Source organism: Nansenia antarctica (assembly GCF_963989245.1).
Source record: "Nansenia antarctica genome assembly, chromosome: 8".
Classification (NCBI taxonomy): Eukaryota; Metazoa; Chordata; class Actinopteri; order Argentiniformes; family Microstomatidae; genus Nansenia; species Nansenia antarctica.
The window spans coordinates 32375334-32395745 of record NC_137678.1 but is presented as its reverse complement, the minus strand read 5'-3'; the positions used below and the strand labels follow the sequence as shown (position 1 = coordinate 32395745).

The window sequence follows — 20412 nt, the reverse complement described above, 5'->3', positions numbered from 1 at the left end:
ACACACACACACACTTGTGTAGCACGAACACACACACACACACACACGCACACGCGCACACACACACACACACACACACACACACACACACACACGTGCCTCAGACTGAAGACAGACCATCATACCCAGGCACAACACTCACCGCACATCTCCACCACCTCCTGGATCACCAGCTCCTTCACCTCCTCCACCTGGAAGCAGAACGGTGGACAACTTTCACTAAACTATGTTGAACAAATGTATGTGTTTGTGTACATGTATATATATATATATATATATATATATATATATATATATACCGGTATATACTAATAGGTGAATAAATGAGATACACTTACAGAGAGACCAGGCTCCCCTTTCTCCCCCCTCAGTCCCCCATTTCCAAGCAGTCCCTGTAGAGGAAACAACAGTCAACAGGGTCTGAATATCCACATAATTAGCACTAAACTACCACATGATGAAGTGGTCATTATCATCAGTGACAGGGTTCGAGTTATAAGCTGAGCTTTGTGGGGGTCTCCAAAATAACAGTGCGAAATGTTCTCATGCACGCGCGCGAATCATGCCCACAGCGATGGGACTTTTAATTAGCCTTAGCCATAAGTTTTAATTAGCCATAGGCTACTCATTTCACCACATCAACAGCACCACATGAAACAACAGCTATAAGCGATAGTTACGGGTATCTCGGCCAATAATTTTGTTGTTTTTGCTATACAGTCCATTCACTTTCCCTGTTAGCACGACACATTGTCCACATCTCCATTTCCAGTGACATCGCACCTGACATAAATAATCATGTATGCTCGTCCATGAATTGTGCTTTCATCTAATGTTATGCTACTACGGGAATCAAGTGATTTGACATTAGAAATGAATTTGTTTAATCTCTTGTGCAATGTGCTCTACAATCTGGGCACATGAATGATCGGATCGGTGAGCAGGGGCCAACTGTCGCGCCATTCATCTCATTAAGTTTCATAATTGGATTCAGTTTTGTATAAGGCATCCTTTCTTTAGCGACAGTATAGGCTGCCCTGAACGAACTAGCTGTCTCCTTATACATACTGGAGGTGAGTTCTGCTACTTTCTTCGGAAGCACTTGCTTTTGTTTGAGCTCTGCTATTTCAACAGTTTCAACGTTGGGTGTCATAACAGGTGCAGCTGAATTCAAGTTTGGTTTCTTGGTTGAAAACCCGAAACTTTCCAGGCTTGTCGACTGGGTCGGCAGCAGTGGCCTTTTTTGGGGCGGCATGATAGCTAGCTACTGAATGTTTTCTTCTCAATAATCACGTTCGCAAGCTCTCAACGATCATATTCTGCTGTTGCACAATATTCTACTGCGCCCCATAGTGTCTTGGTGGTAAAGTGCAGGCAGTCAAAGGCATACTGTCATTCACAGGAGATTAATGCTGGTGCGCGTAGTTCTTTTGGAAAACGTGTTTATTTTAGAATATTTATCATATAAATAAATATAAATAATACTCATTACATTGACATTTTTGATCAAATAATGGTTGTGGTAATGTATCATTAGTGACCCCCACAGATGTATGATTTTACTGCTTTCATGGGAGCTCAGATCTTCCTTATGGGAGCTCAGCTCCCATTGGCTCCCACATAACTCGAACCCTGATCAGTGAGCTAACATACCGTGAGCTTAGAATTATAAGGTTCTATCTCCGTTTAGGGCAGTTCAGAGATATTGAGCGTCAAAGTTTTTACATTCCATTATGTTTTGTGAGATGGAACCTTTGTATTTTATTAATTACTAACTCAAAAATGTCAACATTTTAAAAAATAACACCACACAGGCATTAATAAACACCTAATGGATCAGATTATGTACAAAACTCAATTTTGCCAAAAATGTAGATAGAACCGTATAATTCTAACGTCACGATATACTGTATGTAGATAGCAACATATGTTGTGGTAACTGGAGGGAGTTGTGGGTGTCGTGAGGTGTGAGGTCTTACATGGTTCCCTTTCTGCCCAGCAGCCCCAGGATGGCCCTTCTGGCACGGCCTGCCTCTGCCTCTCCTGCCCCTCTCTCCCTGGAGGACCAGACATCACCATTGAGAATACACACACACACACACACACACACACACACACACACACACACACACGCACGCACACACACGCACGCACACACTCCCCCTCTCTCCCTGGGAGGACCAGACAGCAAGATTGAGAATACACACACACACACACTCTCTCTCTCTCTCTCTCTCTCTCTCTCTCTCTCTGTGACGATCCACACTGGTACCACCAGTGGGCGCCAATTATCTGTTGTCTTGTTGACCCTCTCTCTTGGTTCCTGATGGGCACAGGTGAAGGTGATCATCCTGATTGTCCCAGGAACTTTAAGAGGGGGTCAAATTGATGGACTCGGTCTCTTCCTTGTCGACCAGCAGCCATTTTTGGGTTGTTGTTACTATTTACGTTATCATTATTTCAATTCAATATTATATACTTTAATAAATCTCCTATTATTGTTATCCATGTGTCGTCTCCCTTTTTGTCACCTTGTCCTGAGCCAGGCAAGCGTAACAAATTGGGTGCTCGTCCGGGAGTGAATTTGGTGAGAGCAATATTCTCTCCCTTTTCATAGTTGATATTCGGGATTGGATTGTTGGATTTGTCCAACTCTATATGGGGAGACCCGCATGGTTATTGTTTATAGTTATTGGGTTTTGGTTGGATTGGATGTAATGTATTGTTTAGTATATTTGGTACGTTGGTTTGGGTGCTGGTGACGAGGGGGAGCTGGCCGTCCGACTGTGCTGACAAGGACGTAACTCTTGGTATTGGCTGTGATCTTCGGCTGGAGTTTGGTGAGTGCTGTGTTCTATGCAAAGCAGAGAAGGATAGGTAGGGCGGGTGGTTTAGATACCATCAGAGCTATACGTGAACCCCCGTGCTAGGAGTAGAAGCGCTTAACGCTTGTTTATTGTTTTCGTTTGTTATTTTTGGTGTGTTGAACGCGGGGGCGCCACCAGGCATTTGCTTGGTGGAAGAGTTGCATGTGAACGCACTGAAGACTAGCTGAGTGGTTAGTCAGTCATTACTGAGTTAGATGCGGGGCAGCTCTTACGAAGTATGTTAGTTACTTTTCTGTTTTGTATGTGTGCACAGTTACTCGCTTTAAATGGGCTGAAGATTATGGCTGATATGGGAGTAGTTTATAGGAGGAGTTTGTAATAGGAGGGGAGATTCCCGTTTGTTAGGGTTGGTTAATATTGGTTATTTGATTATATTGAGTTATGGATGTTTTTGAGGAGTTTGTGGCAGCTCCGTCGGTCGATGGATTGTTACAGTTAACGAAGGAACAACTGTGGAAGGTTGTTGAACATTATGAGGTTAAGCTTGAGGTGGTGAAAGGCCGAGCAAAGAAACAGGACGTAGTGGAGGCTTTACAGAATACATTAATTCAAAGGGGCATACTAAAGGGTAAAATGTCTGTCCCTAAAATATCCGTTGGGGTTGCATCTGGGTCCACTGAGTTAACATTTGATCAACAGAAAGAATTGTTAGCATTACAGATGGAATTTCAGATGCAAGAGCGTGAATTTCAGACGCGAGAGCAGACGCGAGAGCGTGAGTTTCAGGCACAAGAGCGTGCGAGGGACAGGGAATTGGAGTTGGATAAATTAGCTCTTGAACGGGAGCGCCTTAGGTTGATTGCTGAGGGAAAGTTATCTGACGGTGGAGGTGGCGATTCGAGTAATTCTAAGAGGGATAATATGTCTGTCATGGTTAGACTGTTGCCAAAGTTTAATGAAAAAGATCCTGATATATTCTTTTCACTGTTTGAGAGTGTTGCCGACGATAGGGACTGGTCTACTTCAGACCGCACCGCATTACTACAGAGTGTGCTTATTGGCCGAGCTCAGGAAGCTTATATTGCTCTTAATGGTAGAGAGAGGAAAGATTATGATACAGTTAAGGCCGCTATCCTTAGGGCTTATGAACTTGTTCCTGAAGCTTACAGACAGCGGTTTAGACAATGGAAGAAACATGACAAACAAACTCATGTTGAGGTTGTAAGAGAACTAACCAGCCATTTCAATCGTTGGTGCGTGGCGGTAGAGGTGAATACTCTGGAGGATCTGGCAAATTTGATTATTCTGGAACAGTTTAAAACCATTGTCCCTGATCGCATTGCCACTTACGTTAACGAACACAAGGTGAAAACAGCAGGTCAAGCCGCGGTGTTGGCAGATGAATTTGTACTGACTAATAAGAGTCAGTTTGGTGAACATCGTTTTCGTAGCGAGGGGAGCCGTAGACATAATCCGAACGTGACTGACCTATTGGTAAATCGTACACAATTCCCTAACGAAGGTCCTGGTTATTCTGTCCCCTTTTCAAAGTCGGAGCATGGCAGTCAGAGTAGAGTAGATCCTAACTCGACATGCAATTATTGCCTTGAGAAGGGTCACTGGAAACAGGAGTGTCCTGTCCTAAAAGGAAAGAAAACCTACAGTGGGAAGGGGGGCTCTGTTAGACCGTTGGCTCTTGCAGTGCATGCTTGTGGGGCAGGAGTAAGAGTGTCTGGGGTTGCCGAGGGGTCTCCCTTTAAACCAGGGGTGATGGCATCCTCAGTATCCAGCCCACCTGCGGCTACTGAGTTGGCGGGGGCATTACAGGGCTCTGCCTCCATACAGATTAGCGAGGAGGATCCTGATTTTGGCCCGTTTATTACTACAGGTTTCGTTTCTCTGGTGGGAAGCCCACAGAAAGTGCCTGTCCAGATACTTCGTGATACAGGGGCTTCAGAATCGTTTATATTGGAATCGGTTTTAACATTCTCTCAGGAGTCAAGTGTGGGGACCAGCGTTTTGATTAGAGGGATGGGGATGCAGACTTTGTCTGTCCCCTTGCATGAAATTGAGCTTTGCTCTGATCTGGTCCAGGGGGTAGTGACCATTGGTGTTCGACCCTCTCTGCCTGTGGTGGGTGTGGCCGTCATCTTGGGAAATAACCTGGCTGGAGGAAGAGTGTGGAGTGATGTGCCTCCACCTCTGGTAGTTAGTTCTGGGTTTACACGACCAACAGGACCCGACCTTAGTGTGAAGGAGTTTCCTGAGGTTTTTACTGCCTGCGCCATGACTCGTGCTATGAGTTGCATGGACCCTAAAATTGATGATGATAAAGAGTCTGATAAGTTCACTCCTGACAAGTCTGTTTTTCAGTTACCAGATCTGCCGCCGTCTTTGTCTCGGAGTGAGTTGATTTTAGCCCAACAGGAGGATCCTGAGCTGAAGCTGCTGCTCAGTGGGATTCAGCCTAAGGATGAGCTGGGGAGCTCTGAAAGTGGTTGTTTTCTCTTGGAGGATGTGTTGGTTCGTCAATGGCTTCCTCATAATGATTGTTCTGTGAGTGACCCAGTTTTCCAGGAAAAATTTACTGGTCCCTATACTCCCACTCCTGTGGTGGCAGCAGGGTGGGAGGAGGATGTGAGTGGGCCTGGAGTTTGGTTATGGTTTGGTTACTGTTTGGGTTCTGTTTGGCACTGGTTTGGGCTCTGCAGCACTTTGATGTTATGTGGGAGGGGGGTCCCATCCAGTGGTCGTTTGTTAAGATCATAACCCCCTGACCTTTTTGCATTCTTTGCAGAGTCCGAGCCAGCGCCTTTCCAGGTGAATCAATGCTGCCGGTCTAAAACTCTTGTCTCTAATCTCTCTTTCTCTTGCTCCTCCCTCCTTAAATAGAGCTTTTCCAGGTACCAGGAATTGCTGGAGGGTGGGCAGGTTGTGGGGGAGGTTGGGATTTGACGTTTAGGCTGTGTGGCAGAGATCACCGTTTTTTGTTGCCATAAACTATTGTTATTATTTGTATTATTTGTAATCTGGGAAACAAATTAGCAGAGACCTTTTTAGTAGGCCTCTGTTTTAAGGGGGGGGATGTGACGATCCACACTGGTACCACCAGTGGGCGCCAATTATCTGTTGTCTTGTTGACCCTCTCTCTTGGTTCCTGATGGGCACAGGTGAAGGTGATCATCCTGATTGTCCCAGGAACTTTAAGAGGGGGTCAAATTGATGGACTCGGTCTCTTCCTTGTCGACCAGCAGCCATTTTTGGGTTGTTGTTACTATTTACGTTATCATTATTTCAATTCAATATTATATACTTTAATAAATCTCCTATTATTGTTATCCATGTGTCGTCTCCCTTTTTGTCACCTTGTCCTGAGCCAGGCAAGCGTAACTCTCTCTCTCTCTCTCTCTCTCTCTCTCTCTCTCTCTCTCTCTCTCTCTCTCTCTCTCTCTCTCTCTCTCTCTCTCTCTCTCTCTCTCTCTCTCTCTCTCTCTCTCTCTCTCTCTCTCTCTCTCTCTCTCTCTCTCTCTCTCTCTCTCTCTCTCTCTCTCTCTCTCTCTCTCTCTCTCTCTCACATATACAAAGAACCTCTTTCCAACTTTGTAGTCGTTCATTACTACCTACTCTCCCTGTAAGTACATAAACACATTAAACGTTCCTAATTAAATGTCTCCTTGGAAAGTCCTCGCTACAGATCCGCCGCGTCCCCATCAACATCAATAGGTTTGCTAATTGTAGCTGAGAGGAGCTGCGGTAACTTTGTTAGAAAGTTCCTGTTGCTGTCGCATCACAAAAATAGCTCTTTCTCTCTGTTCATTAAGCCTGTTTCCTGGTTGTCAGCTAACGCTATAGATAGCAGCGTCTCCTGCCCGGCTGTCTGTCTGTCAGTCACACTGCTAAATGTGGATGTGGATGTGGATGTGGATGTGGGGATGGAGGTGGGGATGGAGGTGGGGATGGAGGTGGAGGTGGGGATGGAGGTGGGGATGGGGATGGAGGTAGGGCGGGGATGGGGATGGGGATCGGGATGGAGGTGGAGGTGGGGATGGAGGTGGAGGTGGGGATGGAGGTGGAGGTGGAGGTGGGGATGGAGGTGGGGATGGAGGTGGGGATGGAGGTGGGGATGGAGGTGGAGGTGGAGGTGGGGATGAGGATGGAGGTGGAGGTGGAGGTGGGGATGGAGGTGGAGGTGGGGATGGAGGTGGGGATGGAGATGGAGGTGGAGGTGGGGATGAGGATGGAGGTGGAGGTGGAGGTGGAGGTGGGGATGGAGGTGGGGATGGAGGTGGAGGTGGGGATGGAGATGGAGGTGGGGATGAGGATGGAGGTGGAGATGGAGGTGGATGGGGGGATGGAGGTGGAGGTGGGGATGGAGGTGGGGATGGAGGTGGGGATGGGGATGGAGGTGGAGGTGGGGATGGAGGTGGGGATGGAGGTGGGGATGGAGGTGGGGATGGAGGTGGAGGTGGAGGTGGGGATGGAGGTGGGGATGGAGGTGGAGGTGGGCTGGCTGTAATCAAGCTCAAGAGTTATCCCTCTATAGCAGGGGTAGGCAACCTTTTTTATATAACAAATTTTTTATTTTCTTGTTAGTCAGTGTGCCAACCACAATATCAACATTAATTATGACTCGACATCAAACCAAACCAAACAGACCAACAGATCTGCAATTTTATTCCACAACATGAACAACAATTTTCAGCAAAGAGCTATGTATGCAAAGCCATGTATGCTAAATAAACAGGCCTAATAGTCAACTAACTGAAACTTGAACAAAATTACCAACATAACATCTAAGACAACTAAAACGTTGTGATGCGTAGCACAACTTTAAGCAAATTGGTGCGCTCAATTTCTAACAAAGTTGCTAACTGCGCTCCCTATGGTTATCATTTTAATAAGTAGCCCTAACTGGATGGTGATTATACAGGGGTCTTACTTGTATGAATTATAATTTATATTTATATAATTATTTGGTTGTTACTTACATTTTATTATTTTATTCCAACCACAACAAACTTTTTTTTTTTTTTTTGCAAAGAGCTATGTATGCAAAGCCATGTAAACAGTCCTAACAATCAATGTGATCCCTGGCCCTGTTTTCCTTTGCTCAACTCCATTATCTGGGGGTGGTACTTGGTCACTTTAAGTAACAGACAAACTGGTCCAAAACTTTCCCGCAGCTTAGCCACCTAACCGCACACTGGGTTCAACGTCATAAAGGGACCAGGTAATTTGATTGGACAAGAGGCATTCCATGAGTGCTGATCAGATTTCCAGGGCGAATTTACGAACGCAGCTAGCGAACAGAACACGAAAAAACCGTCAGATCAGATATATAAACAGGTTATTTTGATAAACTGGACACATTTTGGGAATATATATGGTTACTTTCTCGCTTGAAAACATATTAAAACTTCATAAAATGACATGTTAACACTTGTATTGCCAAAATTACAGCTTTTAGCCAATGGAGGTTAAAATGGACGATTTAAATTGCCCGCTGCTAGCCGGTGCGAAATGCATTCTGGGAAAAAGGCGGTGGCTGCGCTTTTTTCCCATGGGTTGTATGTAAAAAGACGGCGAAAAGGCGCTGAAGACGGCGCTTTTTTCAAAAAAAAAGACGTCAAGTGTGAACACCCCATAACACTTGTATCGAATCGAATTCAGAATTTTACTTTGAAAATTGGCGCCAGAATACGACTCTCGTGGAGTGGACGAGAGACTAGGGCTGCATTCGTAAATTCGCCCTGAGAGCGCCGGAGCGTCCCTGAGACCGCCTCTAGTCCAATCAAATTACATGGTCCCATTGTGAGGTTGAACCCAGTGTGCGCGAATTTACGAACGCGGCCAACATAAAAAATAAAAAAAAACATTCTCCCATTCTCGCACTTATTGCTTGCGTGCCACTGTTTAAGCTGTCGCGTGCCACTGCTGGCACGCGTGCCATAGGTTGCCGACCCCTGCTCTATAGTGTAAGTGGTATCCCTCTATAGTGTAAGTGTTATCCCTCTATAAAGTAAGTGTTATCCCTCTATAGAGTAAGTGTTATCCCTCTATAGAGTAAGTGTTATCCCTCTATAGTGGAAGTGTTCCCCTCTGGTGGCACCGTGTCCTACCTTGGTCCCCATGGATCCTTTGAGCCCCATTAGGCCTGGGCGTCCCGCTTTTGCGTTTGTTCCTGGTGTCCCTGAAGACCCCTTGAACCCAGGGAATCCTGGTAGACCAGCGCCCCCCTGCACAGGGGAAGAACACCAGGCATGATGGGAAAAAAAGTGACTTCATAATCGATGGCGATGGTTTTCTATCTATGTGAGCCTGAATGTCAATTTATAAATGAATCTGAATCTCTGAATCTCTAAATGTAGGGTAAGGGTTAGGGTCAAAGTCAATGTAGCACCATGCAGTCTGCTGTTTCAGCCAAGGAAAAGGTAACGTTAACAAACCTTGCCTCCTTTCTGTCCTTCAGCTCCATCCTCGCCATTGATACCCCCATCCCCTTTGTCACCCTGAACAGAAACGTCATACATGTAAATGCAAATAGTGAAGATGTGCGTGTGCGTGTGTGTGCGTGTGTGTGTGTGTGTGTGTGTGTGTGCGTGTGTGAGTGTGTGAGTGTGTGTGTGTGTGTGTGTGTGTGTGTTTGTGTGTGTGTGTGTGTGTGTTTGTGTGTGTGTGTGTGTGTGTGTGTGTGTGTGTGTGTGTCTTACCTTGCGCCCTGTTAATCCATTGAGCCCTGGGATGCCTTGGGCCCCAGGAAACCCCATGTCCCCCTGTGTTAAAACAACAGTTCAAACAGTGTTGAAACCCCATGTCCCCCTGTGTTAAAACAACAGTTCACACCGTGTTGAAACCCCATGTCCCCCTGTGTTAAAACAACAGTTCAAACAGTGTTAAAACCCCATGTCTCCCTGTGTTAAAACAACAGTTCACACCGTGTTGAAACCCCATGTCCCCCTGTGTTAAAACAACAGTTCAAACAGTGTTGAAACCCCATGTCTCCCTGTGTTAAAACAACAGTTCAAACAGTGTTAAAACCGCATATCTCCCTGTGTTAAAACAACAGTTCAGACAGTGTTGCCATTGGCTACAACCCCTTTACATCAGCTCAGAGAATAGAATAGTGAGGTTCGTGCAGCATTCATGTTCACCAGGTCTCCCTGCGGTCCTGGGCCTCCCACACGTCCAGGTAGGCCTCGGAATCCCTGTGCAGGTAACACCACACTGCATGAGCACCTTTACATTTACATTGACATTGACATTGACATTTACTTTTACAGTAAGTGAATCAGTGACGAGCCAGAACGATCGCAAGGATTAGGGTTAGGGTTAGAATCCTTGCGATCGTTCTGGCTCGTAGGGCCTAACCCTAACCCTAACCCTAACGAATTACTAAACCGAGGGAACGGATTACTAAACCGAGGGAACAGATTTACTAAATCGAGGGAACGGATTCACACATCAAATCATTTTTTTCTACCATGTGACCCCAGGGGGGCTCCGTATCTATCCATCAGTCATCGCAAGAAAAGTATTCTCTGCTCTGGCCAGGGGCCATTGGCAGTCATAAAGAAGGAAGAATTACGTTTCTTTTTTCTTTTTTTTACATTAGAGCGCCACCAAATTTAGAAACGAACTGCTCAGTCAATAATGATAATTCCACACAAGATAGTTTTATACTAATTTTATTATAATCTCACGATCATGGAATGATGGAACGAACAATCTAGAATCATCTCTCCTGGTGGAGCCCTCACCTTCTCTCCTGTCACCCCTCTGTCTCCTGGTTGACCAGGGTCACCTCTGTCACCCTGGGAAGGCAGGCACCACACTTCTTAGATTAGATTCAACTTTATTGTCATTGCAGAGTACAAGCATCAGACAACAAAATGCAGTTTAACATCTAACCAGAAGTGCAAATAGTGATATAAAACATGATATAAGAGCATGACAATGAAATGAGGGTACAGGTAGTATGGCAAGTACGGTAGTTTAGAGGTATATACAGTTATGAGCTATGTACAGTTAAGGTAGCTATGTACAGTTACGGTAGCTATGCACAGTATAGTATCTACTGATGTACAAATAGAGGCTATTCAGTTGTTAAGTTGTGACGTGTTTCTGGGTCCAAAGTTGGCTGAGGCAATCTCTTCTAAATGCCTCAGTAATAATAATAATTCATTATATTTGTATAGCGCTTTTCCGAGGCTCAAAGACGCTGACAATATGGGGAAAAACGGGAAAGTGCTGCGTCCCTTGTTGTATGAATAGATCCGAGTCTAAAAAACGATTTAACTGTCATTCTACCGCTGTAGTACACTGGTACTATGGTGCAGGGAACTTCTGGTTTGGACCCGGAAATTGCTAAACGTCACGTTTGACGTCAGACTTAACAACCGAATATCATCATCACCTCATTGACCAGGGGTGTGGTCACATTGACCAGGGGTGTGGTCACATTGACCAGGTTCTGATGCCTATCCTGAGGAACAGTTTGGGCTAAACAGCCCATCCGCCTCCTCACCTGATCTCCCGTCTGCCCCTGCAGCCCGATGTCTCCTCTGTCCCCCTTGGCTCCGTCCAATCCGTCGCCTCCATTGCGACCCTGTGACAACAATGAGCCAATGAACATACGAGAGCATTGGCAGTCGATGCGTGACATCTGATCACCTTATTGTATCTAAAGGAGCTAATGAGCCTTGACTGGACGCTGGATTTGATCTCAAACATTCTGGAGAAAAGCTGTCATGTTTAGTGACATGAGTGTGAGACGTACCACTTCTCCATTAGCGCCAGCCTCCCCAAAATCCCCCTGTAGGCACAGAACACAATCACCTAGTATCTCTGAACACCATGGTTTCCTTGTTTGCATACCAGAGTGTATACAATTTCTCCTGAAACTTCTGTAAATGGACTGCACTTATATAGCACCTTTATCCAAAGCGCTTTACAACGGCCTCTCATTCACCCATTCACACACCAATAAAGACCATTCATTCATTCATTCATTCATTCATTCAATGGCGGCAAGCTACCATGCAAGGCGCCGACCAGCCCGCTCACTGGGAGCAATTTGGGGTTCAGTGTCTTGCCCAAGGACACTTCGACATCTGACCAACCGGGGCTCGAACCGCAGATCTGCCGACCTTGCGATCATTAGTCGGCGGCTCTACCTCCTGCGCCACAGCTGCCCCCAACCTCTGTGAATACTGACCTTCTGTCCAACTGGTCCCCGAGCCCCGAACGGTCCCCGGGCTCCTTTCGTCCCTGCGTCTCCTTTGAGGCCCTTCAGGGTAGAAGAGACCAAGACACAGCAGGTCTGTAAGTACTGGATTAGATTAGATTCAACTTTATTGTCATTGCAGAGTGCAAAGCACCAGACAACGAAATGCAGTTTAACATCTAACCAGAAGTGCAAATAGTGATATAAAACATAATATGAAACATGATTGTGGAAGTTTTTGTTTTGTGTTGTTTATTAGGATCCCCATTAGCTAACGCCATGACATCAGCTAGTCTTTCTGGGGTCCGACACAAAAGTCACATTTGAACAATTAGCAACATTATACATATACAGACAATTACAGACTATAGTGATGGGTACAGTATGACAAGTATGGTAGTTTAGAGGTATATACAGTTATGAGCTATGTACAGTTAAGACAGCTATGTACAGTTAAGGTAGCTATGTACAGTTAAGACAGCTATATACAGTTAAGACAGCTATATACAGTTAAGACAGCTATATACAGTTAAGACAGCTATGTACAGTTAAGGTAGCTATGTACAGTTAAGGTAGCTATGTACAGTTAAGGTAGCTATGTACAGTTAAGGTAGCTATGTACAGTTACGGTAGATATGTACAGTTATGGTAGCTATGTACAGTTATGGTAGCTATGTACAGTTAAGGTAGCTATGTACAGTTAAGGTAGATATGTACAGTTACGGTAGATATGTACAGTTATGGTAGCTATGTACAGTTACGGCAGATATGTACAGTTATGGTAGCTATGTACAGTTATGGTAGATATGTACATTTAAGGTAGCTATGCATAGTTAAGGTAGCTATGTACAGTTAAGGTAGATATGTACAGTTAAGGTAGATATGTACAGTATAAATGTACAGATGTATAAAAAGGGGCTATATCAAAAAGAGGTATGTGCAATGTGAGAAAATATGGTTTGTGCAACGGTAGTATTTGTAAACAGTAGTAGTCCAGAGGGTAAATATGTGCTTGTCTGTCACCTCCTCTCTTTCTCTCTATCAAGAAGCACCTTAACTGCCCCACAAGTTTGTGTTCTTTGTTTGTTTATGTATGATGTTTTTCTCTTTGTGTGGTATGTTATGCCTGAAATGTTTCAGAAAAAAAAGAAAGTATAAAAAAAAGAAAAAGACAAAAAAAGAAGCACCTTGACACCAGGAGGCCCGTCCTCGCCCTTCTCTCCTTTATCTCCATCAAACCCTGGCGAGCCTCGTTCACCCTAAAATGAACAAACAACGATAACAATAACAACAACAACAACAACAGCAGCACACAAACATAGCGTCTTCAACTGGAGAACTGGACAACACACAACACAAAAGCTTTGATCAAAGCGGTGAGAACCTTTAAATCATTTACACACACACCTGTCAACATTGAAATGTCCTGGGCCCCGTTCCACTATGCGAGATTATCTTCTAAGCCTCGATAAAGTTCTAAGCCTCGATAATGTTAGCTTGCGTTCGGTTCCATCAATGTGGCTCAAATAATTCGCTGCTTGGTTGAGCTCCTTCTGAGTCAGATATAATTAGCCTGGTCGCGAGCAGGCTAAAACACTGGCTATAGTAATACGTGCGTCAAAAAAGGCTCACAGGCGGAAACTACATCCCGAACGACAGTTCCTCTTTTAGGAAATATTAGTTCCCACTTCACACGAGATAGATAGATGGATTGGTTGACTGTGTGATAGATAGATAATTTGATATTTTGAAAGTGTGATCGATTGATAGATAGTTTGATTGTGTGATAGATAACTTGATATTTTGAAAGTGTGATAGATAGATCGATAGATCAATAAATAAAAGAGTGTAAAAAAAAAAAGTTAATTGTTTCAACTTGCATTGCTGTCATCACAGCGGTCTGGCTGGCGCAGTGGTTAAGGCAGCCAGCTAGAGTTCCAAAGGTTGCGTGTCCGAGACTTGACTAAGTGATTTATTTTTATTTTTTTACATTTAACCGAAGCCTTCATGCAAAGGCTTAAACACCATTGTAATCGTGTCAGTTCTTGTAAATTAGCCTGCACCATAATTTTATAGCCTACATACTTTTTTAGATGAGATTTTAGATTAGATTCAGACAACGAAATGCAGTAAAAAGTGTGTCCAAAGAGGGATTCGAACCACCGTCTAAAAATGACGAATAAATACCACGGCAGCGGTCAATACCACTAGGCCATTGTGGCGATGTGACGGCTAATAGCCTGCTGCTGATATCACCACAGTAGTAAATATTCATTTATTAAAATATGAACATATAACAATAACTGGGGCTAGTATGACCTACGCATTTAATCGGTCAGCAATTTCTTGCCAAACCATTTCCCTCGCATTGTTGCGGCAGTATTGCACTATTTTACATCTTATTTTTCCGTCTTCATAAAGATCAATAATTCGGAATGCTGCGCAAATGTAGGACCCCTGCAGAGTGGAGTATCTTCATTTCGACAGATCGACTCTTCGGGGCTCTTTATGTCTGCGTGCACGCGCCCATATCGAAGATTTGTAAGCCCGTGTTCTGTGAACACTCATCACACAAGCCTGATCCTCGTTCGAGGAATCACCTGAGGCTTGAATTCCAATCCCGAGTTGCCTGATCGCCTGATTTATTTCAATCGCCGATATACTGATCCACCTTTAGTGGAACGGCCCCTTGTCCTATACCTGTATGTCATGCTTGTACGCTACATGTATGTCATTATGTCAAAATGTCTGTGTACCGCCTAACGGGCCCTATTATGCACTTCTTAACTTGCCGTCTTAAGTCTTAATTAAGACGCACCGCCAGGTTAAGACCTACCGCCACCCTTATTATGCGCTTCATACGCGCTACTGCTATTATGCCGGTGTCGATAGGCGCCCACACATAAGACGTAATACTCCCGTGCATATATTACTCATTGTGGGAGTGTTCATATGTTAATGAAGTGCACTAGGCGCCCCTGCTATTATGCGATCTGACTTTGCTCCTAGCGCTAAGAAGTGGTTTGAAAAGTTCTTAAGTTTAGACTTCATGCACGTTTTGAAACACGAGCGCGCCTCCGCGGTTTGCGCATGCATGTGGGCACACATGAACACGCACGTGGCTCCACGGCAAGACGTCAATTACGGTCACAGTATAAATGCTTTATTTCAGAAGGGAGAGGCAGAGAAGCGCGCTGACCTCCTTCTTAGGACTTCCATAATAGCATAGCGCTAATGACACAACGCAGCCGGTTCTTAAAGGGAATGGCACCTGGCACGCTGATTGGGTTGATTGAGAAGACGCCCAAAACACACCCATGACTAATTTCTTTGCTTAGCGCCGGGTTTTAGGCGCCCACTACCGCACGCATAATAGCAAAGTGGCCTTGACCACGCCTCCACGTCTTAAGTTTAGATCTACCGCCTCGTCTTATTGCTTAAGACTTATGAAGTGCATAATAGGGCCCCTGGTCTCTTACCCCATCTCCCTTGTAACAGTTCTGGGGCCCTATTATGCACTTCATAAGTCTTAAGCAATAAGACGAGGCGGTAGATCTAAACTTAAGACGTGGAGGCGTGGTCAAGGCCACTTTGCTATTATGCGTGCGGTAGTGGGCACCTAAAACCCGGCGCTAAGCAAAGAAATTAGTCATGGGTGTGTTTTGGGCGTCTTCTCAAACAACCCAATCAGCGTGCCAGGTGCCATTCCCTTTAAGAACCGGCTGCGTTGAGTCATTAGCGCTATGCTATTATGGAAGTCCTAAAAAGGAGGTCAGCGCGCTTCTCTGCAGAAGAAAGTAACAAGCTCGTGCATGATTATTTTCTGAATAAACACGGCAATACCGCCGCTTGTGAGTTGAGAAGTATTACAGAGGGGTCGCTGGAAGACTGCAGGAATGACAGATGTTGATGTCATTATATTACGCACGGCATGCTCGTACTGTATGTGCACAGTATGCGGAGGCAACATACTGTACAGCGCTGGCCTCTCCCTTCTGAAATAAAGCATTTATACTGTGACCGTAATTGACGCCTTGCCGTGGAGCCACGTGCGTGTTCATGTGTGCCCACATGCATGCGCAAACCGCGGAGGCGCGCTCGTGTTTCAAAACGTGCATGAAGTCTAAACTTAAGAACTTTTCAAACCACTTCTTAGCGCTAGGAGCAAAGTCAGATCGCATAATAGCAGGGGCGCCTAGTGCACTTCATTAACATATGAACACTCCCACAATGAGTAATATATGCACGGGAGTATTACGTCTTATGTGTGGGCGCCTATCGACACCTGCATAATAGCAGTAGCGCGTATGAAGCGCATAATAAGGGTGGCGCGTCTTAATTAAGACTCAAGACGGCAAGTTAAGAAGTGCATAATAGGGCCCCTGGTCTCTTACCCCTTCTCCCTTGGGCCCCTTGTAACCTCGGGGGCCTTGGATCTGAAGAGCGCTCCCCTGAAATGGAGAGATCAGAAATATGAGTCGTTATGAAACCAAAAATAAAATATTGTAAAACATATTGTAGCACCACTTCAACAGGATATCATCCAAATATACCGTACCCTGTCTCCTCTGATTCCTGGCAAGCCTTGATCGCCCTGTGGAGAGCAACATCTTGTGAGTAGGTCATTACCGGACACATTACCGGTCATTAACGACATAGAAAATCTCCAAGTCTATAGCACAGGGTATATACAGGAATCTTGAGGTTAATTTGAAAGTGACAGTTGGATCTTAGTGACTGTTGACACTAGAACAGCCGTGTCTATGTTACCTACTCAGGGTATATACAGGAATCTTGAGGTTAATTTCAATACCTTTCTAAGACTTTTTAAAGACCGTGTCAATATTTTTCCAGACCTCACCGCCACTTCGAGCTGTAACCGTTTACATCAGTGACACCTTTTAACTTAACAGTTTTAGTTTGCAATAGACTAGAGTCTACACTATCATACAACATCATTTTCCGGTTCACTTTTACTAAAAGTTTTTAGGACTCAAACTCTTTGGACAGAGTCTAATTCAGAAAAATACCTACAAAATTCAAGATCCCTCATAAAATCGTGATAAGACTTTTTAATACTTAATTACGGGTCTTGATTTTCCCAAAATGTATTTATCAACTTGTAATACTTTTCAAGACACCGCGGATACCCTGTAGCAGCAACGTTATATCAAGCCCACTGAGGAGGTTCATTCACATTCGAAGACTTCAAATCGAAGTCCATTTCTACAGAAATACATCATCTGCTGACTGGCCACAGGGGCGTCAGGAGGACAGGTTGAAAGGGAGTGTTCTAAAGGAAGGTGGAAGAGACAGACATGGTGGCAGTCTTGACAGATCAATGGAGAGAGAGGCCTCAGGGCACTCTGCATGGGAGCTGAAATATCTATCAGTCCTGTCAAAAACAGGACAGTCGAAAACATACTTTTGAGGCAAGGTTTTGAACAGACTGTGCATGAAGATTGAATAATTCAAGGTACTGGAATTAATCAGTCCCTCTCAATCACACTACTTTCTAATCATTGAGAATCATTGAGAATCATACAAACTTTCCTAAAACGACCATGACTCTGTGGAGTAGGAGCCTACCTTGGGGCCTTTGATGCCGGTGAAGCCTTTCACACCCTAGATAAAAAAAGAGATTGAATGAGATGTCTCAGATTGCGCATAAATCTCATATGGTTATAACAAATCTCATGACCTGCCTGACTTAACATGCACCTGTGGAAGGGGACTTACTATATTTCCAGGGAATCCTTTGACTCCTGCAGTACCTTTTTCACCCTGTATAAAAAAAACAACAACATTCATGCATATAAAGGGCAAGCATGTCCATCCAGTGTGGCTTGGGTCATAAAGTGAATGTGTACTACACAGGGTATAATACAGGATACCTTTAACTTAGTTTGCAATAGCCTAAACCACTATCATACAACAGAATTTCCGGTTCATCTTTGTTTTTTAATAAAAAATAATAAATTCACTTTTACTAAAAGTTTTTAGGACTCAAACTTAGGAGTCTAATTCAGAAAAATACCAAAAAAATGCAAGACCTCATAAAATCGTGATAAGACTTTTTAATACTTATAAAGGGTCTTGATTTCCCCCAAATTGATTTATCAACTTTTAATACTTTTCAAGACACCGCGGATACCCTGACTACAGTCTTGTTAAGACAACAATCAGACTTGAGAGCTCGTCCAGTGCGTTGGCCAGTCTCACCCTTCGGCCCAGGAGCCCGGTCACTCCCCTCTCGCCCGGCTCTCCGGGGATGAAGTCGCCCTGACAGGAACAGGAGAAGAAGAACACTTCATGCTAACGCTAAAAACGCTAATGCTAATGCTAATATCTCAGCCAGTATAACCATGAAAACAACACCAACCATAACAAGCAACCCACGCTGTCTCACCTTCTCTCCTTTAGTCCCAAGTACACCAGGTGGGCCCTTCAGGAACAAACAAAATCAATCACTCATGTCACATTAAGTTAAATGAACTCAAACAGTGGTTTAGGGCTAGGCTATGCTAGGTTGTCATGTTTCTCCATACCTCTGCTCCGGCTGGGCCTCGTGTCCCTGGGGTTCCAGGTGAGCCGTTCTTCCCCCGTTTACCCCTGTCCCCCTAAAGTTAAAACAAGTGTGCAAGACTACAGTACTTCATCAAGTGTGCAAGACTACAGTACTTCATCAAGTGTGTAAGACTATAGCACTTCATCAAGTGTGTAAGACTATAGCACTTCATCAAGTGTGCAAGACTATAGCACTTCATCAAGTGTGTAAGACTATAGCACTTCATCAAGTGTGTAAGACTATAGCACTTCATCATGTGTAAGACTACAGTACTTCATCAAGTGTGTAAGACTATAGCACTTCATCAAGTGTGTAAGACTATAGCACTTCATCAAGTGTGTAAGAATATAGCACTTCATCAAGTGTGCAAGACTATAGCACTTCATCAAGTGTGTAAGACTATAGCACTTCATCAAGTGTGTAAGACTATAGCACTTCATCAAGTGTGTAAGACTATAGCACTTCATCAAGTGTGCAAGACTATAGCACTTCATCAAGTGTGTAAGACTATAGCACTTCATCAAGTGTGTAAGACTATAGCACTTCATCAAGTGTGTAAGACTACAGCACTTCATCAAGTGTGTAAGACTACAGTACTTCATCAAGTGTGTAAGACTACAGCACTTCATCAAGTGTGTAAGACTACAGCACTTCAGCCATTACCAGGGTCGTCGTCCAAATTGGATGGTTTTGCACTTTGAAAACATTTTGTGAGCTTAGAATTATAAGGTTCTATCTCCGTTTAGGGCAGTTCAGAGATATTGAGCGTCAAAGTCTTTACATTCCATTATGTTTTGTGAGATGGAACCTTTTTATGAATTACTAACTCAAAAATGTCAACATTTTAAAAATGGCATTAATAAACACCTAATGGATCAGATTATGTAAAAAAAAAACTCAATTATGACAAACATGGTAGGGATAGAACCTTATAATTCTAACGTCACGATTTGTAGCTGCTTGTAGGTAAATAGCTATCAGAACAGGTCCAGGGGCGGCTCACCTCTCTCCCCGGCTCTCCTGGTTCCCCAGCTTGGCCCCACGGCCCCTGGGACCCTGGGATCCCAGAGTTACCGTTTATACCCTGGATGCCCTGAGCTCCAGGGGACCCCGGCTCCCCAGGCTGACCCTGAGAGGGAGAGGAGACAAATATTAATTTGGGGCGGCTGTGGCGCAGGAGGTAGAGTCACCGTCTAATGATCACAAGGTTGGCAGATCAGCGGTTCGAGCCCCGGCTGGCCACATGTCGAAGTGTCCTTGGGCAAGACACTGAACCCCAAAATTGCTCCCAGTGAGCGGGCCAGCGCGCCAGCGTGTGTGAATGTGTGCGTGAATGAGAGGCCGTTGTAAAGCGCTTTGGAGCAGCAAAAAAGGCGCTATATAAGTGCAGTCCATTTACCATTCACAACTCTGCTGATGTAAAACATCCATTACTGTTATTATTCTACTGCTGTCGACGTCAATTGTGATTCATACAGCGTTTGTAATTCCCTGTTGTTATTAATTAAATTTGTTCCTTTGGTTTTTGCTCTCGCCATGTAAGATAGTGGCTAATCGTGTCAATTAAAGTCACTGCATTCAAATTGAAACGAGAACGTGACAAACCAGAAGACAGGCAGACAGTTAAAGCACACAGGAGATGAAGAGAGAAATTGCTGGACAGGTAAAAAACCAGTACTGACATTTAAGTCACCTATGCTGAAAATGTGAGGATGACTACCTATCTTCTGCCGTAGACTGTAGACCCATCTCTTCAGGCTACACCTTAACTGTCCCTCCTAAGACCTCTTCAC

General features: G+C 44.5%; 1 protein-coding gene across 1 annotated transcript in view; it reads right to left on the bottom strand.

Annotated features, from left to right (window-relative positions):
* Positions 1 to 20412, bottom strand: part of col7a1l (collagen type VII alpha 1-like) — a gene marked incomplete at both ends in the record, with an annotated part of 123082 nt that overhangs the window by 8416 nt on the left and 94254 nt on the right. Inside the window, 15 exons of the mRNA XM_080538281.1 lie at positions 143 to 191; positions 339 to 392; positions 8948 to 9064; positions 9275 to 9337; positions 9539 to 9601; positions 11353 to 11433; positions 11605 to 11640; positions 12043 to 12114; positions 13239 to 13310; positions 16446 to 16502; positions 16610 to 16645; positions 17641 to 17676; positions 18274 to 18333; positions 18600 to 18671; positions 19623 to 19748. Of these exons, the coding sequence (XP_080394407.1) occupies positions 143 to 191; positions 339 to 392; positions 8948 to 9064; positions 9275 to 9337; positions 9539 to 9601; positions 11353 to 11433; positions 11605 to 11640; positions 12043 to 12114; positions 13239 to 13310; positions 16446 to 16502; positions 16610 to 16645; positions 17641 to 17676; positions 18274 to 18333; positions 18600 to 18671; positions 19623 to 19748 (994 nt within the window). The remainder of the gene's footprint in view (positions 1 to 142; positions 192 to 338; positions 393 to 8947; positions 9065 to 9274; positions 9338 to 9538; positions 9602 to 11352; positions 11434 to 11604; positions 11641 to 12042; positions 12115 to 13238; positions 13311 to 16445; positions 16503 to 16609; positions 16646 to 17640; positions 17677 to 18273; positions 18334 to 18599; positions 18672 to 19622; positions 19749 to 20412) is intronic.